Source organism: Vidua macroura, chromosome Z, assembly GCF_024509145.1.
Source record: "Vidua macroura isolate BioBank_ID:100142 chromosome Z, ASM2450914v1, whole genome shotgun sequence".
In the NCBI taxonomy this organism is placed as follows: Eukaryota; Metazoa; Chordata; class Aves; order Passeriformes; family Viduidae; genus Vidua; species Vidua macroura.
Window position 1 is genome coordinate 52,098,385 of NC_071611.1, and position 25,763 is coordinate 52,124,147.

General features: G+C 41.0%; 1 protein-coding gene across 1 annotated transcript in view; it reads left to right on the forward strand.

Annotated features, from left to right (window-relative positions):
- Nucleotides 1–25,763, forward strand: part of SVEP1 (sushi, von Willebrand factor type A, EGF and pentraxin domain containing 1) — a 117,127-nt gene that overhangs the window by 83,976 nt on the left and 7,388 nt on the right. Inside the window, exons 36-47 of the mRNA XM_054002732.1 lie at nucleotides 1,338–1,505; nucleotides 3,411–4,083; nucleotides 5,476–8,255; nucleotides 9,435–9,660; nucleotides 10,759–10,914; nucleotides 12,748–12,811; nucleotides 13,485–13,658; nucleotides 14,623–14,796; nucleotides 15,216–15,389; nucleotides 16,697–16,873; nucleotides 18,216–18,386; nucleotides 23,351–23,446. Of these exons, the coding sequence (XP_053858707.1) occupies nucleotides 1,338–1,505; nucleotides 3,411–4,083; nucleotides 5,476–8,255; nucleotides 9,435–9,660; nucleotides 10,759–10,914; nucleotides 12,748–12,811; nucleotides 13,485–13,658; nucleotides 14,623–14,796; nucleotides 15,216–15,389; nucleotides 16,697–16,873; nucleotides 18,216–18,386; nucleotides 23,351–23,446 (5,033 nt within the window). The remainder of the gene's footprint in view (nucleotides 1–1,337; nucleotides 1,506–3,410; nucleotides 4,084–5,475; nucleotides 8,256–9,434; nucleotides 9,661–10,758; nucleotides 10,915–12,747; nucleotides 12,812–13,484; nucleotides 13,659–14,622; nucleotides 14,797–15,215; nucleotides 15,390–16,696; nucleotides 16,874–18,215; nucleotides 18,387–23,350; nucleotides 23,447–25,763) is intronic.

A 25,763-nucleotide genomic window follows, 5' to 3' on the forward strand; every position in this document is an offset into this window, starting at 1 on the left:
TTACATGCAGGTTTCTGCCTCCCCTGATACTCAGACATAAGTGGTCCCATATGGGCCTGTTTAGGGATGATTATTTTCTATATTTTCCTGCTGCAATAATTTCCTTGTCCAGATGCAGGCAGGTAGGTGAGGTGTGTTCATTTGGTGAAAGTTTTAATTACATTAGTACAAATAGATAACTCAGCTGCAGTTCAGTGTAGTGTTAAGTCATAGATTCACATTGTGAGTTTATCTGCACCCCACTAAACCCGGCAGTACAATGAGTTTTTTGACAGTGGACTTTGGACATATAGGCAGCAAATACCACGTCAATTTTGATTCTTTGTCTTTACCTGTCTACCATAGCTTAGTGAGAGAGATCCTCTCTCCTGTGGTTACCACTCCAGAGGAAGCCCTCTCAAACAGTGTCCATCTTATGCATTATTTCTGGACCCAATCTCTTCCTTCAAGCACCTTTTAGGTGTTTTTAAACATATTGCCACAGGTCAGCAAAGTTCTACTTCTCTGACAAGGGCCTGTGCCAAATTTTTAAAAGCATTACAGGTCAGTGTTCTTTTCCGTTAACTTATTTTAGTCAGCTAAACATGGGGTTCTAATACCATTTGACACCAAATTGTAGGGAATCAGACACTCCCATGTAGGGCTCTCAGATATGATGTGGGCCCCACAGGGAACCCACAGACAGCTGACATAGCAGCTGGGGACAAGTGGTTTCACCAAGACATCTCAGGGAGGTCTTTCACACTCTGTTCAGACATCTGAGTCACACCATCTGAACCAATCCTGTTTCCTCAGATAAGGAAATCAAAAAAATACCGTCAATTTCAAATTCACTCAAACAATATCCTTTACTTCCTGAAAGAAATGAATACCTTTTTGTGAACAAATTTGAACTGGAGCATTTCCTTCAGTGTCCTGGGTGAAGATAGTGTTTTAAGTCCTTAAGTGAATCAGGTCTCAGGCAGAGGCTTAGTTGCAAATCTCAAGACTGGCTTGTTGTTGATGGCATACAAATAAATTTTTAAGGTTAAACAAGTATTTATTTCTTTTGTGCTCAAAGATGGGCAAAGCTACAGCAAAATTGTGTGTATCTGCACAGAGCATTGAAGCTCCACAAGAAATCCACCAGCTTGCTCTTCAAAGTGATGTGAAGACCAGCTTTTTTTAATAGCATCAGAGTGTTTTTCCATGAGCAAAGCATGAGATTCTGGCCCCTACTGAAGTCAGTGAGAAAGACTCCTTAGTTTCACTGGGGACAGAAAGCAAAGCAGCTCTTCCATTCTCTGTCCCTCACCCGGAATGAAATGGCAGCCTTAATAATGATCTTTGTGTCTCAGCCTTCAGGGATCTTCTGTACTTGTCTGTGCATCTTCAGGGAACTGGAACAGCACACCACCAGCATGCAAAATTGTGTCTTGTGGACCCCCTCCTGCCATCAAAGATGCAGTCATCAAAGGAGATAACTTTACTTTTGGAAACACGGTCTCTTACACGTGTAAGGAAGGGTATGTAGATTAGCACTACTGGATTAATATTCAGGTTGAATAAAACTGGTGCACTGTTTCACAAGTCCTTTATTACTGCACACTAATTCATTTTTACTACTTCTGTCTTAACTTTTTGGAAGTTGAATGGAATGGAGATTTTTTTGTGGGCGGTCAGGATAGTATGAGACACAAACATTTCTTAAAGTAGTTTCAAGTGAACTGAATACACTCAGGAAGAAAAGAACAGAGAGGAATCAGGGGGAATGGTAGCACAATTCAATAGGAAACCTTTTTCCTTGGATTTACTATAGAACCAGTACTTCTGTGTTAAATTCAAGACTCTGATCATAGCAAATTCTTTATGTCTTATCAGGGTGTAAGAATGCTTTTGATGCAATTTAACAACTCTCTGTTGTGGTGTTCTAAATTCTATTTACTTAAAATAAACACTCTTTGTTTATTGAATGCATTATTTTAAATTTATTTTTATCTACTCTATGTAGAGAAATTTTCATTAAAGAGGAGGCTCAGTTCTGATGACATTAAGCATGAAAGTATAATGCTGGACTCTGATCCTGCAAGAACCTTTGCACATGATAATCTTTACAGCCTGTAAGCAGTTCCATACAATTTCTTGGAACTGTTCTGTCTAAAAGGCAGAGCAGATAAACAAAGCTTTTGCCAGTTTAGGTCCAAAGTGACTGGAGGATTTTCTGCTTTTTCTTGGTGTAAAAAGGTAAATTGACAAGCCAGCATTTTTCTTATAAATTGGCTTTGCAATGTTATTTGAAACATAATTGAAGCAAAGTATCTTTATTATGTTTTCTAGACTGTATTATGATTTTAAAAGCTGCTTTTCTTTTCTATTCAAGCACTTTAAATGGGGTAGGATAGCAGCATTTAAAGACTGTCACAGCTGTTTGCCTGTGACAGCGGATCATTTTAAACATTGGCACATGATAGGTTCTTTTTCTGGGGTCCAATCATGAGGCCTTGAAAACAAATCCTGCAAACCAGACAAAACAGTTTTGCAGATGTTGCTTCAAAATCTGAACAGCCTGTAGTTGGAAAGTCAATGGGGAATTTGCAGTAGTTATTGTTTCTTTGCTTTTTGTGAGACCACTGGGGAAAAAAAAAATAAGAAAACAGTCAAAGGTACTGTGAGTACACTACTACCTGTTGCATATTTAAGCAGTAGGGGTTTAAGTGGGATGATGAGCCGCACAGATTAATGCCTGTCCCTGCATCCTAGAGACAGACTGGAGAACTACAGCTACACTAACAATATTAATGTGGTAGAATTTTATTATAAATCATTTCATTGGGTTTTTTCCAGTCAGCATTAATTTTTTATTGGCTTTCTAGTATTTTTAACAGTGTCTTTTTAGGAATAAGATATTTTAAAATTGCTATATGCATTATTGGTAAGAGTATATCTGGGTAACTCACTAAGAGGTTTCACTTTGCTTGCAAGTGTGAAAATAGATTGATAGGTCTAATACAGAAACCCGAAAGGCCTTTCTAGGCTTTTCATCTCATTCTTTTCCAATCAGTTTTGCTAAACAGAAATAGTTTCTGAGTGGGATCATTTCCTTGGGGATTGCATGGACCATCACTGCACAATACTAGATTTATTGTAGTAGTTTGAGACAAAATGGAAGTTCAGAAATGGTCATTGGATAGACAGATGAGAGAGGCAATATGCACAAGGTGTGCTAGGATATATCCACCTTTGTGATACCTCATCCATGGACATGTAAGTTTTAGGATGTTCCTTTTGAAGTTGATCATAGCTTTTCTAAAGGATCCTATTCTTCTGGGGTTCTAGCAAACAAGCTCATACTGAAAGGGCTTCAGGAAACCTTAGGTAGAGTTTGACAGTGCTTGTATTTTTGACTTCCTATGTGGTTTCCTTATCCACAGTTACACATTAGTTGGCCCTGAAACCATAGAGTGCTTAGCCAGCGGCAAGTGGAATGTGAGCCACCAGCAGTGCCTGGCAGTATCCTGTGATGAACCACCCCATGTGGAAAATGCATCACCAGAGAGTGGCCATCGCCTCTTTGGTGATATAGCTTATTACTTCTGCTTGGATGGTTACAGCCTGGCTGATAACTCTCAGCTGCTTTGCAATGCAGAAGGGACATGGGTGCCTCCAGAGGGCAGGGACATGCCCCACTGCATAGCTGATTTCTGTGAAAAGCCATCCGCCGTCTCATACAGCATCCTGGAATCCATTAGTAAAGCCAAGTTTGCAGCTGGCTCTGTTGTGAGCTTCAAGTGCATGGAAGGCTTTGTTCTGAACACTTCAGCCAAGATCGAATGCCTCCGAGGGGGCCAGTGGAATCCTTCTCCTCTGAGCATCCAGTGCATCCCTGTTCGCTGTGGAGAGCCTCCCCACATTAGCAATGGCTATGCCAGTGGGTCCAACTACAGCTTTGGAGCAGTGGTGGCTTACAGCTGCAACAAGGGGTTCTACATCAAGGGAGAGAAGAAGCGGACCTGTGAAGCCACTGGCAACTGGAGTGGCAGCTTGCCCACATGCCACCCAGTGTCCTGTGGAGAACCACCACAGCTTGAGAATGGCTTTATTAAGGTACAAAATTAGTTTTCTCATCTGCCTGGTACCATGGCAAACTGAATATATCTTCACAACTGTTGCTGTTGGGGTTTTCTTTCTTCTGTTTTGCTTTTCTGTCAAAACTGAGGAAGTACATGATTGGATAGAAAAAGGAAAGGGAAAAGTGGGTGGATTTGCAGCAAAATCATATCTGAAAAGAATGAATACTTCCATGGGATTTCCTATCATAAAGTGGGTTATCAGTTAGGAAACTCAAGATGCATTATTAAACTGATTTCCTTAATGTCTTATTCATCATTTGTTTGGTTCTTGGGTAGCTTTCAAGTGCATTCTTATATTTGAAGTATTGATGCCAGTTCATAAGCCTTGCTCTTTTCACTGCTATGAGAAAAAATCTGATATACAATAGATAAATCACCTTGGGATAATTTTTCTTCGTTTGATGCAAGCACATTTCTTTACTGAAGTCAGAACTTCCCTTTCCTTATCAAATTAAATTGCAACGATGTGCTTTGCTTTGGTGCACAAGGATAATATTGTGGTAAGGAAGATCAAAACCACTATTATAAAGATTTAACATTGAATTTTTGAAGCATTTTTCTTCTGAGCATCCCTCTTCCTTCCTTAAATCCAGGGATTTAAGATACCAGGATACCAGATACCAGGGATACCAGATACCAGAGAATCTGCATTTGATGAATTTGGAGGGTGGAGGCTGACATTCCAGTTCCTACATGGGTTTCCAGCAGTACTAGCAACAATTTCTGTTCAGACTCCCACACAGATGCATCTTCTAATTATGCATATCACTCTGTTTGTCTTCTTTAGGTAGGATCACTCCTTCATATATTCCTTACAGTTAGAGAAAAATTTTAATACCTCAATAAAGCCCAGACTGCAACTTTGAGGTGCTCCTCAGCTGCCTGCTCAAGGCTCTGCAGCTGCATATGTGGCATTTATAAATGTCTCCTAGCAGCAGTAGATTTGAGAGCTCCAACCTTAGATACACATAGAAGCTAAAGAATCGTGACAACAATAGGCCATTTGATGGTAGCTTCCCCTGATCCATTTCTTTTCCATCTTCCTTTCCACTCCACATCTATTTTGGTCTCAAGGGTCAGGAAGGGAAAAAGCAGAGGAATTATTTTCTAGCTTTTACGTTTTAAGCCTTGAATTTTCTGTTTTCTTTTGAAAGTGGCCTCAGATTTCCTGAAAACAGAGTGCATTATTTGAGGCAAAATATTTTGTGCCAGTTACTTGCCTTCATTCCTTCTGAGACAGCCTTCACTGCTGTCAGGGATTCAACTAGAAGCTAGACCAGGAGAACACAAGAAATTAAATCAGTCTCCTATTGCCCAAATCATGCATCTTCATTTCAGACATGTCTCTGTCTAAACTGTTTTCCAGGACACCACTGGACACTTCTTTGAAAATCAGGCAAATTATCAGTGTGACTCTGGTTACCAGATGGTTGGGAGCCCACTGTTTATCTGCCAAGCAAATCGACAATGGTACAGTGAATCGCCTCCTTACTGTGCTCCCCTCAGCTGTGGAAAACCACCATCCATCCAGCATGGCTACTCCAAGGGACAAACTTTTGATATGGGCTCCAAAGTTGAGTTCTTCTGTGATGAAGGCTATGAGCTGATGGGAGATGTTTCATGGACCTGTCAAAAGTCTGGGAAATGGAGCAAAAAGCAAAGCCCTAAATGTGTGCCAACAAAATGTCCAGAACCACCTCTGGCAGAAAATCAGCTGGTCTTGAGAGAAGTGTCTTACCAAGTCGGTGTTGTACAGTTCTCCTGCAAGGAGGGTTATGTTTTGCATGGCTCCTCTGTACTGAAATGCTTGCCATCCCAGCAGTGGAATGATTCCTTTCCCTTCTGCAAGGTTGTACAGTGCTCTGCACCTCCCTATATCCCCTTTGGGGACCCCTTGACTTCATCCCTTTATTTTGGCAGCACTGTGAAATATGTCTGTGTGGATGGGTTTTTGCTGAAGGGTGAGTCCACCATCAGATGCCAGGCTGATGGCTCATGGAGCTTGCCTTTGCCAGAATGTATTCCCGTGGAGTGTCCTCAACCAGAAGAAATTCAGAATGGCATAGTTGATGTGCAGGGCCTCACCTTCCTTAGCACAGCCCTGTACACATGTAAATCAGGTTTTGAACTGCTAGGGAACACAACTGTCCTCTGTGGAGAAGATGGACAGTGGCTTGGGGGAAAGCCAGTTTGCAAACCTATTCAATGCCCAAGGCCTAAGAAGATTCTCAATGGCAAATACTCATTCACAAATTTCCATTACGGGCAGACAGTTAGGTATTTCTGTGACAGAGGTTTCCAGCTCCAAGGGGAGGAAACACTAAGATGCCTAGAAACAGGAGAGTGGAGTACAGAGGTTCCCTCTTGCAAGGCCATAAATTGTCAGCCCCCTCAACCCATTGAGAATGGCTTTGTGGAGGGTGCAGATTATAGCTATGGGGCCATGGTCATTTACAGCTGTGTGCCAGGCTTCCAGCTGTCAGGCCTTGCCATGCAGACCTGTGAAGAATTGGGGTGGTCTAGCTCTACACCAGCCTGCCTTCCAACAGACTGTGGCCTGCCTCCTCACATTGACTTTGGAGAGTACATGCAGTTGAGACATGGGGAAAGACGTTCTGACCAAGAGGGTGTTACAGAGAACCCCTCCCTTTCACATACGTTGCTGGCTGACAACATGAAGGACCTCAAAAGTTCCTTGAAGGAGGACAGTGCAATGCAGCTCACCACTTTCCTTTTCGGAACTATCATTTTATACACATGTTACTCTGGCTACGAGCTGCTGGGAAACCCCATTCTAGCTTGCCAAGAAGATGGGGCTTGGAACGGCACTGCCCCTGCCTGTGTTTCAATAGAGTGCACCTTGCCATCCTCCCCGGAGAATGGTTTTTTGCACGTCACGGAGAACAGGCTCGGCAGTGCAGTGAGGTACACCTGCAGGCCAGGATTCACACTGGTTGGCTCTGACACACGACTGTGTTTGCCAAGTCGACAGTGGAGTCACACTGCTCCTTACTGCAAAGCAATAACATGCAATTCACCTACCCATCTTTTGAACGGGAAAATAAGAGGGGAAAACTACACTTATGGGAGTGTTGTCTACTATGAGTGCGATCCTGGTTACCAGTTAAACGGCCCCACAGAGAGGAGATGCCAAGAGAGCCAGAAATGGGATGGCAGTGAACCAATCTGCATTCCTATTTCCTGCAGCCCACCACCAGTTTTGGAGAACGGTCAGGTAACTGGAGAGGACTACACGTTCCAGAGACATACAGAGTATAGCTGCAACAAAGGTTTTCTGTTAAATGGGGACAGGAGTAGAGTCTGCCTTGCAAATGGAAGTTGGAGCGGAATCACTCCAGTTTGCAAAGCTGTGACCTGCCCTGTGCCACTGCCTCTTCCCAATGGGAGAGCTACTGGCTCAGATTTCAGCTTTAATAAAGAAGTGCACTATCACTGCAATGACGGTTATACCCTGCAAGGAGTGTCTACGCTTACCTGTCAGAGTGATGGTACCTGGCACTCAGAAGCACCACACTGTGAACCAGTCATTTGTGGACCCCCTGAAGACATCTCCCATGGCTTTCTGAATGGCTCAGCCTTTACTTTTGGGGAATTTGTCCACTATATATGCTTCCCTGGTTATGAGCTGCATGGCAATCCCTTACGGCAATGCCTGTCCAATGGCTCCTGGAGTGGAAGTCTTCCATCTTGCCTACCCTGTCTGTGTCCTACACCCCAGATTCAAAATGGGGTCGTTCTTGGTACAGATTTCAGCTGTGGGGTAAGTGTCCAGTTTCAATGCCTGGAGGGCTTCAAACTGCTGGGACCTCCTGAAGTCACCTGTGAGGCAGCTGGCAAATGGAGTTCTGGGTTTCCTCACTGTGGACAGATTTCCTGTGGTGCTCCACCCCTCATCCCCAACACATATATCAATGGCAGCAGCTCTGAAGATGAGAACACAATCATCTATACCTGCTTGACAGGTTTTGTCATGAAGGAGGGTCCAGAACTGACTTGTGTGGAAACAGGTGTGTGGAAGAAGCCATACCCAAGCTGTGAGCCCTTAAGCTGTGGCCCACCACCATCTATTCCAAATGCAGAGGTTTTTGGGAGCACTTACACCTATGGAAGTAAGGTCCAGTACAGGTGAGTATGATGCTGCTATTCTGTTTTAATTAAAAGTCTCTGAAGGAATGAAGATGGAAGGTTTGTGTACCCTCAGTTAGTGCAAGTTTCTACATAGTCAGATTGACAAAGCCCACATTGCCATGTGCTTTATAAAATATTATTTGGACCACTCAGGAAAACTCCAGAAAGGCATTTCAGCCTGTTGGGCTGATGCCTCCACTGACTTTAATTTCCCATTTCCATTTGCTTTCTTATTCTTCTCCTCTGAAGCACTGGTTTCAACATACAGGTTTTGTTAGCGGGTGACAGCAACAGTCAGCAGGGTGTGCAGCTTCTCTCCTCTTGGCATTGCATTTATGTTTTCCTTCTGCTTCAGGCGGCTCTTGTAATACAAAAGGCTCGATATCCCTCTTATCCCATTTTCTGCACTGCAGCACTGTGCTGTCTGGAGCACTGGAGCAAGTTACTCCTTTGTCAGATACGAGAAACTGAGTTTTTTTGTTAATTTTATGAAGTGTATACACTGCAGATCTCTTTCTCCAAGATGAAGAAAGCCTTGGCCAAAGGAGAGATTTATTTTTGATGGTAAAAGCAAATAATGGTATGGGACAGAACTGGGACAGAGATAGCAGGTGGGTGAATTGAACAGTATCACTCATTCCTATGCATCTTTAACAAGGTGAAGGGAGTACTTTTGCTGCCCACTAGTAAACCCACTAGTGCAAGCCAGTTGAGTTGTTCTTGGTAAAGCACCACTGAGTGAGCCTTGAGTGTCTAAGCAAATGGTCTGTGGTCAGGCTAAGGCTTGGTTTGTTCTCTTGTGAGATCATCTTTAGCATTGCTTGGTGCTCTCACACTCTCTTTACCTCACCAAAGGCCCTCCTAACTAAGAGATGGGCAGTGTAGAGACTGCACTAAAACTTCCAGTACCCTCTGAGTACTAAAGCCACCAACTCATTTTCCATTGTGATGCTACAGCAGCATGAAACAACTGGAAATTAAGTCTGAAGTCTCCAGCTCTTGCAACAGAATGAATTCAGTCCAGACATACTTCTTATAGGCTTACCTTGAAATAATAGAAGAATCTCAAGAGGTACTTATTAACAACTAATGCTGAAAAATTACTGTCCTGACTTTTTAATTTTTGGGTCATTCCTAGCTGTGTCTCTGTGGTCAGGTCTTCATGCTGTGTTGCAGATGTCTGGAAGGGTACACTATGGCGACAGAAGTGGATGTATGCACTTGCCAGGAAGATGGACAATGGTCCCCTCAAAGTATTTCCTGTTGCCCCAGAAAGTGTCCCCTTCCAGGAAATATCACTAATGTAATCGCACTTGGGAACAACTTCACTGTGAACACAAGCATCACTTTGTCATGTGTAGAAGGCTACACTCTGGTGGGAGCAAGCACATCTACATGCAAGGTATAGTTTTATTAGCACGGTTTTATTCTGTTGGCCTTCTTGAATTCAGGAGTCCTTCTTATATCTTCCTTACCTTTTGGCCCTTAACTGGACTCAACAAAAAAATTCAAAGCGCATTCTTGCAAAATATAGTGTGTTTAGTTGTTTCCCAAGAACAATTATTTGTTTTCTATGTATAGACTTTCAGAACAAGAAATTTTTTATTTCTTCTTCCATCAAAAGCTGAGGCTGTCTTTTAGAAAAGCATTCATTTTATCACATGCCAGGCATTAAATTATGGGAGATTTTTAAAAATTATGTCCAAGATTTCTAATGTATTTTGAGGGTTGCATGCAGAGCTTTATCTCCAGAATAACAGGCAGCAGACATTTTAATCCACTGAACACCTGTAGAAACTTGAATCCTCTGTTAAAGAACAAACATCTTAATCAATTCTGCTGGTAATCTCCTGTCATATTCGCTGTGGACAACCTCATCTTAACTTTGTAAATAGACTTTTAAAGTCACTAAGTATGCTTGTATGAGAAAAGCTGAGCACGTGTGGGTTTGCAGAGTAAGTCTTTCTTATGAAATGTTTCCCCCACATTTTGCTGTTTCAAATATCTGTAGAAGTAGTAGTAGTAGTTGTCTTTGACAAGTGTTTCTTCAGGTATCAGACTTCCTTTACTGAGTCAGAGAAGTCTGCTGAAGCACTTAGCCATGGTGTTAGACATTCAAGCAGGAGAGAAAGACAAAACATGAAATCAGGCAGATGTACTTTTCATTCTTCTGATGTGTTCCCTGAGCGATTAGGTGACCTTGCACTAGTGAACTTGCTTTTCTAAGCTTTTTTCCCCATTTTATTTTTTGTTCCTTCTGTCTTTTAAATCTCAAGCTAAGTGTTCCTGCCAAAGATAACTCCAGTCTGTGTTAACCTCTTTAAAATGTTACTTAAATTACCAAGTTTTATAAAGGATTGAACAGATAATATTATATCTGCACACCCACAGCAACTGTATGCTCCTACTATGATTTTTCTTTTTCAATTGGATATGATGGCATATATAATTGCACATATAAAGCAGTGCTCTTACATTTCTAATTACATTTATTTTTCAGGAAAATGGTGTTTGGGTGCCACCATTTTCTGATGACATCTGCAGTCCTGTGTCCTGTGGAACTCCAGAGTCTCCAGAGCATGGATTTGTGGTTGGCACTAAATACAATTACAAAGATGTGTCTCTTTATAAATGTGACTCTGGCTATGAATTACAAGTAAGCAAGCTCAAATCTCTAACGCTCTAAGCTTTGAGTTCTCATTTTCAGTTCCTGAGTGATTGCTGTGAACTGCCTCATTCATTTTGACACCGTAGAAGCTGAATGTCTGCTGGTTTTGTTACTGTCTGTAGAGAGTTCATGGTATGTTTGGGGCACCCTTTGAATGGCTTAAGGGTATAGTTGAAGCAAATATAAGAATCCTGTTCAGCAGGTATTTTGTAGTATTTCGGTTTTCTTAACTGAAGTCCTCTGCAAATACAGCATTACACATGCTTGTGACCATAAGTCACAGAAGAGTTAATTTCTCTGGTTCTTTAGCCATAGTTAGATTGCATTTTTTTTCTATTTTGTAGTGTCCCAATCATTATGTCTGCGTGCCAAGAGTTGTGCCTTCCAGACTTAAAGTTCCTCATAAACTCCTCTGCCCTCAGTTCTATGACATTGCTAGATGGTATTAAAGTGATAGATCAAAGGTATTCCATTTTGTTCAATGGCAGTTTTATTCCCTGATGGAGGAGGAATCAAAGTTCTTTCCTGTCCATTGCTTTTATTACAGCTTTTATCCCCACCTGAGCTCTGAAACAGCACTGCTTTCTCAGTATCAGGATTCAGGCTAGCAAGTTCAGAGCTACCTCAGGGGTGTTTTCAAAAGGTGCAGTGAATTCAGAAATGCCAGTAGGTTGCTGAGGCACAGCATGATCTCCACTATCCCCAGGTGATGAGTGAGACATGAGGTGGTGAGATGTCTCCAGAACAGAGGCTGGCTCTTAATGCTGGTTTTCTGAGGGCCAAGCAGACAGCAGGATTGCACTGCCTTTGTACTTTTGTAACACCAGTAACTAATTAAGAACTTCATGCATGTAAAAACACCCAGTCAGAAGTTAATTCACTCAGTCAAGTTAAAATAAGAGTTTGGAGAATGCTTAAGTGACAATGACTTTAATTTTCATTATGTTGTCAAATATGCAATATCACTGGGGATTAAGGTGTTGGTATTTAGACAAAAAGATAGAGTTGCTGTTTCAAATAATTCTAGGAAGCAATAAACCAGCATCGTTACATAGTAATAAGCCCTTCCAAGGCTTTGTAATCCAGTTTTGCCACCTAGTGCCAAACTGTGTCCCCGCTGTAGAAGTCCTGCTGATGGCTCATGGAGCTGTAGAAGTCCTGCTTTTTTTCTTTGGGAAGCAAAGTCCATTGGGTGTGATGCTGTACAACATGTCAAACAGCTGCTCTTTATCGATAGGTCTGCTTTGTAATAAAAGTACATTACAGCAAGGGACATAATTAAATATTGTTCTCCATGTCTTGGAATAAAATAAGAATTAAATCCTGGGCTATTAGACTCTCCATAAAACTTTTATGTAAGAAAGAAATAATGTAATTTATAGGCAAATATAAAGAATGAGTGTTCGGGATGTGGTTAAATCAGCACATCATGTTTATCAAACACAAGCTTGTACAGTTGTTGAAAAAATTGCTAGTTGAATTTCCTATAAGTGAGTCCTGAAAGGAGAAAATTTGTCATCACAACACATTCCTAGGAACAAGAATGATAAAACTAACAAAAAAGATGATACTCCGGAGATACAAGGACAAAAGAACTAACTAACTGGCCCCACAAACTTTTTGTTTACAAACACCCATCATTTTGCAGAAAGTTCTATTATAAACTCTACTAGTAGACTTGGGCTGTAGCACTTCATTTTCTCTTTACATGGGTGGCACATGGAGAAAAAGCTTCCTCACTTTGCTGGATACTAAAGATGATAGGAGAAAAGAGTTAACTAAAGCAAAGTTGTTCTTTGAGCATTTTCTATTGTTTCACAGGGTGATGCAAAACGGACTTGCCAAGAAGACAAGCTTTGGAGTGGCACAGTGCCAGTGTGCAGAAGTATGTTCTACCTGAATCTATCACTTAATGTTGATCAAGGGTGATATCATACAACAGAAATCACTAATGCTCATTTTGCTTTATAACCCATACTGTCTGCATTTACCTAAACATTTTGGTAAGTACCACTGGTAACAACCTGAAAGGACAGAATTGCTGGTGTGTGCAGGTAGCAGTATGAAGAAAATCTCTACACCATTCTGCCTTGCTTCTCTGCAGAGAGCTTCCAGGTTTAAATAGTTCTGACACTTGAGGTCATGGGTTCTGCGGTTACTGAGAACCTCTGAACACGTTAGTTGCCAGGAGTTACTGGTATTTAGCATCCTCCAGGGTAACTGTGGATATCATCCTCAAAGGCACTTCACTTCTCTGAGATGTCATTGCTTGCAGTGCTGAAATAGGAGTTTCTACACAAATGCTTACGCTGACTTCACCTGTTGGCTGAAAGAGGCAACAGTTTCCTGAGGTTTCCTGCCAGCACAGTAACAACAGATTTTTTACTTTTAGCATTTAGTGGAAGCACCAAGTATGATTCTGTTCTGCTATTTGGGGGCAAATTCCTGGCAATGACCAGAAAACTGCTGTGTTCTTTCCTGTTTCTCAGAGTAAAACCTGTGGAGGAGTAGTGAACAGATACATTTTGTTTGATTGGGAAGTATTGCTTACATTACAGGAATATCATGTGGACCTCCAGACATGATAGAAAATGGATCTGTTCAGGGAGAGGAGTTCCTGTTTGGCAGTGAAGTTTTTTACAGCTGTGACCCTGGCTTTGAGCTACAGGGGCCAAGCAGAAGGATTTGCCACGTTGACAAAAAGTGGAGCCCTTCCGCCCCTACATGCACACGTAAGTAGCAAGCAGAGCAATGTGATGTCCAGGAAAGCTAGGGCAGGAGGAGAGTGTTTTGTCTGGCTTCCTCCCTGTCTTTCCCTCCAGCAAAGGGTCTGTAAGAGGAGGAGTCAGAGGAAAAGCCAGAGAAGTTCTCATTGGCAGTACCTCTCTGATCAGAAGCAGTCTCCTTTTGGCACATTGAAATGGCATAAACACAGAGAGAGTCATGCTGAGGTCAGTAGGGTGGCCTGTTGTATCTGACTTGTCTTGTATTATGGTGTGCAGAGCCTTGGACATGTTCACCCCTGCCATGCCAAAGCAAGTATATCCTGGCCACTCAGTATGTCTGGATACCACAGCTGTGCTCCCTAGGATCAAATCTTGGCTCTCTATCAAGAAAATAACTAATTGAGGGAGCTTAGGAACAAGGATTTATTACTTATTTCATACAACTTATAAATAAAATGCAAATATTTATAGTCTTTACCAGTAAATAATTTTCCATCTTTTCTTGCTGATGTCATAGTTCTATGCCTTGCATTGTTCTCTCTTACCTTTGATGAATTTACTTGGCCTCCACAGTGTGGGACAGGGCTCAAGATTCTTCTTAACTACTGCCATGGTTCTTGAGCACATTTTGAGATCATCTTCCACTGTAGGAGCACAAACGGGACTGAAAATGCAGCATCAGGCATGCACAGAAGAAATATTCTGGATCCTCTGTTGGTTTGAACATACCTCATATTTTATAACACCACCAAATACATTTAGACACACTTTCAGGGTGTCTGCAGTGTGAACCCCAGGAGAAAGGGCAGGAAAGGAACTGTATAACTCTTCTCCATGTAACAGTTCACAGCTTCTTTCTTGCTGTCTTTCCATTAATTCAGGGTAAGAACAGAGCTATCAGATGGTGTGTGACTCATAGAAAGACTAGTCTTCATTGTGTATAAAACCCAAAAGTTTTCTTCTCTCCTAGAAATTACTTGTGGGCTTCATCCCTCCATTGAAAAAGCAGAGGCCATGTCTACTGGAAGCACATACAGAAGTAATGTAACCTTTGTGTGCAGCTCTGGATACCATCTTGTTGGGCCCCAGAATATCACATGTCTTGCCAATGGGAGCTGGAGTAAGCCCTTGCCATTGTGTGAAGGTAACTGGTTTTGTGTCCTGGAACATTCCAATCTGGGATAAGCAATAGCTCCTCCCTTATGCATGCATATCATATAATCCAGAGACTGAATTGGTTTTGAGAAATGATTTTGTAATGTGGGGTTTCTGGAGAATCTATCAGTGGCAAGAAAGAATGATTTCCATCTTTCTGCCCTACTGGCCCCAGTCTGAAGTCATAAATGTGCCCTCACTTCCCCATTTTGTTGGGGCTTTTCTCTGTCTCCAGGAGGAGCTTCTTTTCTAGGCTGGGTACATTTCCTTCCCAAGGTTACTGAATCAATGTTCTTCATTATTTATAAGTCTGTGGTGACTTTAAACATATTGTGTTATTAATTCAGGAAATGTTTGAAGTCCAGGACTAAATATCAAGCTGAATTAATAAGACCCCTTCCTTTGCAGAGACCAGATGCAAAATTCCAATTTCCTTGCTGAATGGGAAAGCAATTTATGAAAACAATACAGTTGGCAGTACAGTAACATATCTCTGTGAGAGGGGATACAGCTTGGAAGGAGAACCAGCAGCAGAGTGCACAAGAGATGGAAGATGGAGTAATCCCTTGCCTCTCTGTAAACGTGTGTGTTTGCTTTGTAATGGAAAAGTTTTTGCAGAGAAACAATAGGGGCAGTTATGGATACAAGTTAAAGCACTGATTTCTCTGAGTGTATTTTTGTGACAGTAAAAAAATAAGCTGTCTTTTGCATAGATCCCTCTAGTTGGAAAGATGACATAAAATGGAGTTATTACAGTCAACCACTTGATATATAGTAGAAGCAGGTGAGAGAATCATTTGGAGGAGAAGGCGAAAGGGAGACTTTATTTTTGTCCACAAGTGACATATTGACAGGGTGTAAAGGAAAAAGTGCCAGATTCTTCTCAGAGTTGCACAGTGTTAGAGTGAAATGCAATGCACACTAGTTGCAATAAAGGAACCTCCAGTGAAGTTTTTGAAGAAACTTTTTACTATCAGCAGAGTCAAACAGAGGAGCAGAAACCCAGAGAGCTCTCCAGCCACAGAGTTACTCAAATTTAACTCAAATTTCTGATCGGGTTGCAGAGCAACTTCTGACCTAGTTGTCCCTGCTTGGAGAAGCAGGTTGGACTTAATGGCTGTATAAATTCTTCTGCAATTCTGTGAAATAGTGTGTTATGTACATGTGCATTGTACCCACACACCCATAATAGCCTTCCTTGTTGCTGTATATGTCTGTAAATAATTTCAAGACCTAGTGTCATCTTAGGATGGTTGATTTAGACATTTAATTTTTGTATTACAAAGTATTTATTCATTTTACTATCAAGAAACTGACATAAATCTCTGCTCTTTATAGAGCCAATATTTTCCACACTGGGGATGAGATCAATAGACCATGCAAAAATAGCCCAGCAAGCTTACAGCTATCAATAAATGAAATTAGAGAGATTCTAAACTTTATTGAATGTCACAGTAAGTCTCTAATCAAACATCTGAATTTTTGGTGCTCTTTATTGGTCCAGCCCCTCCGAACATGAAGTAGGATAAGTCTGGTTCTCTTTTATAGAAATGTTATGGTAAACAGGAAGGACAAGAGAGAATGGTTTCACACTAACAAGTAGGATATTTCTCACTTACATGCTTAGAATGTGCTCTCCTGGCATCAGCAGAGCATGATAGCAAGCCATGTGACAGCAGTGAATTAGAAATCTTTTTATTATTATTTTATGACCCAAATCGCATCATTTCAAATCAAATTACAAACTGGGCTCACATACAGCATTCATTTCTATTGCTTCTCTTGTGTTTTAGGTTTGAAATTTGCAGAAACTATTCTAAAGTGGTCTTTCTTCCTTCCATCTCTTTTTCTTCCCTTCTTCTTTTCCCTCACACCCTTACTTTGAACAGCAAACCCTTGTCCTGTGCCTTTCATAATCCCAGAGAATGCCCTTCTGTCAGAGGTGGATTTTCATGTTGGCCAGAATGTATCCATCAGGTGCAGGGAAGGCTACCAGCTGAAAGGGCAGTCTGTGATCACCTGCAATGCTGATGAGACCTGGACTCCAGCCACAGCTAAGTGTGAAAGTAAGTACAAGACACATCGTTCCACAGGGATTGGTGCTTTCCAGCGGGCTCTAAGAAGCTCTAGAGAAGAGCTGTGTCTTCTTTCTTCCTAACAGAGATTTTCCTTTAAAAGGACTCAGAATACATCTATGTGGGTTGGTGCTTCAACAGTATTCATCCTACTATTTACTAGGCCCTTCTGTAAATGTATTTTTAATTTACCTTTTGCAAGCCCTGGAGCTGGGTTGGTTGTTGGATACCCTAAATACCCTAAGAATGATTCCCATGAGATTATGGGTGATGAGACAAGAGTTGCAGAAAGACTGTGTATTTTATTTATTGATACTGACAGAAGGCAGTATCCTTTTGCAAGCATGTTGGAAAACCTTTTGACTTCTTGCAAGCAATACTGTTTAGACTCATGGGATTGCAGAATGGCTTGGGTTGGAAAGAACATTTAAGATCATCTAGTTCCAACCCCTCTGCCACCATGGGTAGGGATGCCATTCATTAAATCAGATTGCTCAGGGTCCCATCCAACCTGGCCTTGAGCACTTACAGGTATGGGGCATCCACGGCTTCCTTGGGCAACCTGTTCCAGCACCTCATCACTGTCTGGGTAAAGAATTTCTTTCTAATATCTAAACTAAACATGCCTTCTTTCAATTTAAAATCATCACCTCTTGTTCTGTCTCTATCTTCCCATATAAATACTACCTCCTCTTAATTAGACCCCTTAAGAAACTGGAAAACTGCACTGAGGTCTCCCTGAAGCCTTCTCCTTGATCCATGCTGAATAATCCCAGCTCTTTTTACCTGTCTGGGTAAGAGAGATGTTCCATCCCTCTGATTATTTTTGTGTCCCTTCTCTGGACCCACACTTTCTTGTACTGAGGGCCCCAGAGATGGATGCAGCACTACAGATGTGTCTCACAAGGGCAGAGTACAGTGAGATAATCCCCTCTCTCACCTTGCTGGTCGCACTTCTTTTGATGCCGCCCAGGATACAGTTGGCTTTCAGGGCTGCATCCAAAAATGCAACTGTTGGCTCATGTCCAGCCTCTCACCAAAAAGAACCCCAAGCCCTTCTCAGGTTGTTCTCAGTGACTTCTTCTCCCAGTCTGTATTCATGTTTGGCATTGTCCTGACCTGAGCACAGCACTTCGCACTTGGACTTGTTGAACATCATGGCGTTTTCATGAGCCCACTTTTTAAGTTTGTCCAGATCCTTGGACTCCACTGCTGATTTACCACCAGAGGTGTGTCTGTGGCATCTCCCCCAGACAGCATTGTGTCTAGGATTAAAACCAGTGTCATGCAGGCTCTGCAGCTCACCAACATCTGGATGGTTTTTTTTGTTTAGAGATATCTTGCGGTCCCCCAGCTCATGTAGAGAATGCTCTGATTCGTGGTAGCGTCTATCAGTATGGAGACATGATCACCTATTCATGCTACAGTGGGTACATGATGGAGGGGGCCCTGCGGAGTGTTTGTTTGGAAAATGGAACATGGACAACACCACCTACCTGCAAAGGTAAGTATTTTTTATTAACAGAATGATAGCTTAACTTGCCATAAACACAGAGGTGTCATCCTAGGTACAATAAAAATGAAAGTGAAATTTTTGCTAGTTTTAGTGCAGTCATAGTTTCACTCAGGGCATTTAATGCCAGGTTATTGCTTTATTTCCAAGTTAAAGAGAAGGCTTCTGTAATTTTTTTCTATAGTCCTAGCTAGTCTTACAGGTTTTTTTGCTACAGTATTATATCCCACACCTAGGATCTTTTCTCCTGACATCTTTTGTGAGAAAGGGACAGAACTAGTCATCTTCCTGACAAGCTGAGCTGTTTCAGATAAGCATTGCCAGTCAGTTGTTCACAGTCAAAAACTGAACACTGCAGAAACCAAAACAGAACAAATGGCTCACTATGTTTAAAGTGTGGCAGCTCCTGAAATTCAATTTGCAATAAATAAGAGGTAGATTGATATAGCTTACTAAATGATACACACTGAGCACTCTAGAAAATTCATAGATCTAACAATATACCAGGCTTTCTACACTTGGCATATCAGCAGGTATTTGTAATTTCGTGGTCCGTTGAGCTAAAACATTCACTTTTTTAAAGCCAAGAGTTAACTCTTCCATTTAGAAGATTCAAATAAATAAAAAGTTTTGAACAGAAAATGGGGGAAACAAAAAACTGAAGAGAAAATAAACTCAACAATAAAAAACATATATAAGCATATTCAAGTACTAACTTAAAGCCATGGATGAGGCACAGCAAAAGAGTTCAGGGTCATAGGGCTTTGGTAGAAAAGGTCTTGCCATCTGCCATTTCCATGTCAGAAGCTTGGCTTGCCCTCTGCTGCTGAGTAGCTGTGGAGCAGGGAGTTGGCTGCACCCTGAAGTCTTATTTCAGACTGTGGAACAGCCACCATGACAAATTGAGCTTTAGGTATTCTGTTTAGAAAGTAAAAAACCTTACAACACAACAGTGGCCAGTCACAAGCAGCCACATTCCTCTTCACACAGAAGAAGAAAAGTTCAAGGACACTCACCTGGGAACATTGGAGTCATCATCAGAATTATCAAGTCTGCCTCTCCTGCAAGTCTCAGCTCCCCATGTTAAAATACAAGCAACAGTTTTTCCTTCCTCAGAGAGATTCTATTTAGGTCAGAAGCCATTTGGAGACAGAGGATTCTGTCCTGTGATAAGCCTGGCAAATCATGGACCCTCATCAGTTTTTTTATATGAATTCTGACAGCAAAATATTATGAATGCTGTCACCTAAACAAGTTGAGTTACCGTACTCTATGAAAGCAGGCACTCACCTAAATTCCTGTATCTGATAGTTATAATGTCTTGCCTAAAAATCATGGATCACTACAGCATTTTGAGGAGAACCAGAACCAAAGAAGAGGGCTTGCACCTCCTGAATATTTCAGGAATAGAGTAGCTTTTCCTGACAAACAGGTTTGTCTTGGGTTTGTGACTGTGGCTTGCCACTGGCATAAATACCCATCACACAGGCAAGTAGAGAAGATTTGAAGGAAAGCAACTGAGTTAGTTCAGTTGACATGATGTATCCAAAAGTCCTGTTAGAAATTTGTGCTCCTAAAGCACCAGGCTGTTTCTAAAATGTTTGTATTTCTAAACTGTGATGGCTACAGAATTCAAGGGATCTCTGCATAATAGCTACTTTAACTAAGCTAGAATTCAGTAGCAAAATTATTTGAATATTATCTGTTCCAATTGTAATACTTTGGATTGTTCAACCATTTTTTTAATATCACCAGGTTTACTTTTTATTATTATTTAGTATTTATTAGTTACAAAGAACTCCTTTATGCCAAGGGATGCCATTGTCTGCTAAGAAACGTTCATGCCACTGGCCACCAGGAACCAAGAAGGGCTGATCTGCAAAGCAATGTCAAACATTCTGTTTGTAACACTGCAGTATCTACTGGAACTGTTCAGAATAATAAGTATTAGGGAAAATTATTTCAAAAAAATGCAGTGAAGAGGTAGACAAATGATGAAGGTGGAAAACAAGGCAGAATAACCTGCATATTAAGGGAGGGGAATAACAATTTCTCTCCTCTTTTCTAAAAGGGGACTTTAAAAGAACTAAAGATGTTTGTGAAAGGACTGTCCTGCATTTTCATGACACATGTCAAAGTGATCTTTCAAAACTGCTTTATAATTCATGTGAGTGATTTTCCTAACAGAAGTCCTACAGGACCCAAGCCTTTGTGGTCTACATCAGAAACTACATGAAAGCACTCTTTGTAATGACTCATGCTGCATTTCTTGCTTATGGCTGTATGACTTGATTATTAATGTTTTCTAAGCCTGCTTGAAACATTCTGTCCCAGCTGAACAGGTTTGTTAATGTAAATATTATAATTAAAAAGCAGACTTCTTTGGAAGAGCTCTCACCACAGCTGCACTTGCCTGAATCACCACTGGTTAGAGGCTGCTGGCCAGATTCTGATCTGAGTTTCAGGAGTGAGAAGTATTAGCCTGGATCTGGTGACTGTAAATATCTGCAGGACTCATTAGGCTGCACAGATGCACACAGCTTACCTGACTCCAGTTTCTTCTTTCTGAAGTGCTCTAAAACTCTTGTCTGTATGCCCTCTTCACATCTTGCTGACTGTGAGTGGTCCATATGGAGCTGTCAGCAAGAAAGTTTGTACCCTATCAGCAAATAAGAACATTATGAGAGGGAAACTGGGCCTGAGGAAATTATTCACTTGTAACCACAAGAAAGCATTTTGTAAAGCTGAAAACAGATAACAGAATTTATTTTTCCCCTTCTGACACATTTGACTTGCAGCAGTGTGATGCTTTTGTGTCCTGTGTAGATAAATTTACAAGGGGATGTCAAAAGATTGATACAACGGATGTGATATTTGCTACCATTAACTAAAGTCAGAATTGATCCTTTCTATTCTCTCCCCAGCACATCAGGACTGCATTTGCTTGCTTCTACAATAGACAAAAAAAAAAAAAAAAAAAAAAAAAAAAAAAAAAAAAAAAAAAAAAAAAAAAAAAAAAAAAAAGATATCTCAGCTTAACTTCCAGTCCCAAGCATTTTTCTAGTCTTGTCCATTGATAAGAATAATCCTCACAGCTACAGACAAGTAGTCTTTGCTTTCCTAAATTGGTGTATAACAAGTGCACACCTAGGGATGATACATTCTCACTCAATTTCACAACTAGGACCTGGGCAGAAATCCAGGAAAAGCCTATCTCTGTCTGACATCTGATTGCTGAGTAGCATGGAGTTGTCATCCAAAGCAATTTTTGTAACTCATGAAATACCTGCATCTTCTACATTGACAGAGAGGAAAAATGCATTTCAGAGACCTTATTTCATGGGCTTTGAATTTAATATGGGATATCATTTATACATGAATCTTTTATCTCACATCCCATTATACATTCATGGAATATTGTTTAAGTGGTGTAGATCACACAAAGCTTTAAATGGTTCTTCCATTGCAGAAAAGAAACCTGTTTGGCACATTATTCTGCTTTAGTCAACACCCAGAGACAAGCTGTCTGTGTAGTAACAGATGTTTTTGCAACAGAAATTTTCAAAATCACTGCTAAAATATTGCAAATTTTGTTAATCTTTCAGAGGTCTCTTCCCATTCTCATTATCAGCTGACACTTGATGGGAAGGCTCTTGAGACTGAAAAATAACATGGCAGAGTTTGGCCTCATTTCAACAGACTCCAAGCTGTAGCTTGCATTTTGGTATGGCTTAGCTCCAGGAGTGACTCAAGTTTGTCTCTCTGAGGGAAAGATTTGCATTCCTTCCAATGATGATTTCAGGTCTGAGCAGTGTTTCAGTGTGCCAATCCACTGTTTGTATTTATTGCTAAAAATCACTCAAAGCTTAAATGCATATTTTGCTCACCTAATAACTAATTAACAATAGCAGTTCAGATGCAATTAGGAGTTCAGAATAAGTTTCCTGAGATTACTGTCAGTCTGATTACTTATTTGTTCTGTTGTACTGTCTTGAAGCCACAATTTTTCATTTTCTCTGTATGTATGTACATCAACATGAGAAAGATTGCGCTTCCTCCAATGATCTTTAAATATAAAATGTTTGTGCATAGCTTTCACCTGATTTTCTAAAGTAGTCCTGGTTTCTCTGGATGTATGTGACAAGAGATGGTACAGTGTCATAGAAGTGACAAAGAAGTCCAAAGTCTGTTCAGCCCAGGCACCATATTGGCCCAGCATGATAGACTCCACTCCAAATTCCTCATTTTTATGATCAGGTGCTTATTAATAGGAATGGAAGCCGAGGAGCAGCAGTAAGCATGAATGCTAGATGAGGTTTGTAGGCACACTTTGAGTTCTTGAGATGAACACTTACTGTGCCCCTGCTGCACCCTTTTTGGTCAGTCTTATTATGCTGGGTGATAGTGCAGTAAAAATTACCTGTTCTATCACACAGTTAATCTCACTTTAGACACAGTGTATATTATGCCAGATGACATTATCTTGGTGTTTCATAGCAAGGTTAGAAGAAAGCTTGATTTTATTCCAGAGTCAATTTAGAAGGCCTGGGTGAACGGGTGAGGAGGGTAATAGGTTTTTATGGTGTATTGTATCGGTATTTTCATTTTGTTTTACAAAAGTTAGCGGGAAAATCAGATAAAGAATAGTGTCAGCCTTGAAACACTATTCAAATAATTTATTCAGCTATAAATATGTCTACATTTTCATTCTTTCTGTGGACAATCTTTTGATTATCTTAATGATTGCCACACTCTTGCTTACAGTACCTAATGAAACACACAGAGCCAGAAGATGATATAGCCCTTGAAATCAAAATCAAGCAATGTTTCTAAACTTCACTGCATTTGTTTGTTCTGCTCTAAGCTTTATAACTGCAAAGGTCTGTGCAAGATGCTGAGTTACTAGGCTTCTAATTCACTGTCCAGAGTTTGTAAAGAAATCGTGGTGTTTCCAGCTGTCTGTCGGTTCCCGTGCCAGAACGGTGGCATCTGCGAGCGACCCAACGCCTGCTCGTGTCCGGATGGCTGGATGGGCCGTCTCTGTGAAGAGCGTATGTATACCACCCCTAACTGTAATCTTAAGGGTGTTGTAGATAAGACAGATGAATTTACTGCAGTGAACCAGAAAAGGCATAAGAGATAAAACCATAAAAATCATTAATATATTCTGCTTGACAAATGAAAGGGAACAGAAAGGTATACACTTGGCTTGTTTCTAGAAAAATAACCGTTCCCTTACATCTACAAAGCAAAACAAGCACTTTTTTAATTGATGTGATTTTGTTTCTGGGTGCTCTTTCACTGTGGTTGAAGAACACCTTGTTTCATTTCTCCAAAGTCTGTTTCTAATAGCAATACCTGATAGTTTTGGGGAATGAACAGAGATTAGAACAGAAGAGGCGTGAGTGTTCTGCTGGTGGCTGCATTAATTTCTTGGCTTCCGTTTTTCTCAGTGTGTGGTTATGAACCTCATCAGTTCATGTTCAAATAATGTAATGTGTCACCTTTTCCACGCTGTCCCTCCTAACCTGTGTACTTGTGCTTCACAAATTCTAGACTGGTTTTTCTTGTCATGGATCTCCAGATTATTAGAGAAGTGGACCTGCTCTCACTGAAAAGAGCCAAATCTGACTCTCAAATCAGATTCCCTGGGTGACATTGGGATGCCAGTTTGATCAGTGTTTCTCTTCATGGTGGTCTTAGCACAAGGAATTTGGGAGATTTAACCCTTTCAGGCTGGCATAGCTGCTGCATGAGGAACCTTATTACTGTACACATAGTAAGGCATAGGCCTATGTGGATAGAAAAGGGAAGTGCCTTTATTTAGTATTTAGTATTCAGTATGGTCCTGATGTAAGGCTTTAGTGTGTCCAAGATTTACAGCAGGGGTGGTGTCACTGTCCCCATATCTGAGTCACTGCCCTTGAATTTGAGTATACATGGAAACCTATAAAAACTTCGGACAGTCTCATCTAGTTCTTGGAAAAGAATATGGTTCAAGTATTTAAGATGTATCATTTGTTAAAATGGTCCACTGAATCTATCTCTGCAGCTTTCAAGTCTTCTCTGTGACAGTATCAGTTACCCATGGCACAAACTAGTGGTAGATACAGAATAAGAACAAGAGGTTCAGCAAGTTTTGTCTTTTTGTGTTTTTGGAAACTCCAGCTATGTGGTATACTTTGCTGTGATAGTATACAGCTCCTCTTTTTCTGTCCCTGTGCCTAGCAATATCACCACAGCCATACATGCAATTTAGTCCTGTAAGTCTCACAGTCTCAGCAGAAGAGGACTGCACCCTGTGTCTGACAAAACTGTGTTTGGTATCCCACAATTGAGTTTATTAGTTTCATCAGTAATGACACTTGAAGCATTCTCCAGAACCAGCCATTTCAATCATCCAGTTCAGACTGGCAACTGACTAGGCAGGCCACACTTCTTGCAGGTAAAGGCACTAACTTTTTTTTTTTTTTTTACTTTAGTATAGATAGTTAGAAAAGGGGAAAAGAATTCCCACAATTGGTCAGTGCAATACCAATTTTGCATTGCTTGTCAAACAAGGTGCACCAGTGAACAGAAGAACAGGTTTAGTCTTAGAAGTTACGGGCCTGTTCTGGAAGCCCAAGGAATTTTTGAGTGCTGGCACTGAGCACTGACCTGTCAGCATCAGACCACAGTTAGGCCACTGAGAGAATTCAGTCACATTGTAGTTCACAGTACATTTCACAAAAAAGATAGGATTCATCTTCTTTACAGAGTCCTGGCCATTCTAAAAAACTTGCATGGTACTACAAGTTTAATGATATAGAAAAGTATTTCCTGGTGATACAGGTTAGTCCTGTGAGGTCCATGGAAGTTCACAATTATTTTCTTATCCAAGCTGATTGCACCTGCTCAGCTTGACCTCTGCTGTGCAGCAGAAGAGCCCCTACATCAGTGTTCTGCAGCCCCCATCCACCCTCCCAGTATTAAACTCTACTGGACGTGCCACTTGAGTGGCACTTCCAAGTCCATTTGGACTTGAGTCCAAGTTTGAGACCTAGCTCAACTCTTGCTCTTCTTAGAGCATGTATGCTCAAGTACTTTGTTCACTTAGCATAGTGGAGTTGATAGTTTTGTAAAGATACTTAAAGCATGAACATGTGGGAGTTTTGCAGATCTGCTCACAGGAGCAGTGTAGCTCAATTGTTGCTCTGTCCAGAGGTCATCAGCTGCTTGGTATGTGCTTTGTTTCTTCCCCAGAGCTTTCAGCTCTAGCCTTTTTCAGTCAAAATGCCTTGTATCCAAGCTGCCTTTCCCCAAGAGGCTTATGTTCTCACCTGTCTCAGCATGTTTTCACGAGCCTAGACAAAGTGCTTTTCTGTGGGG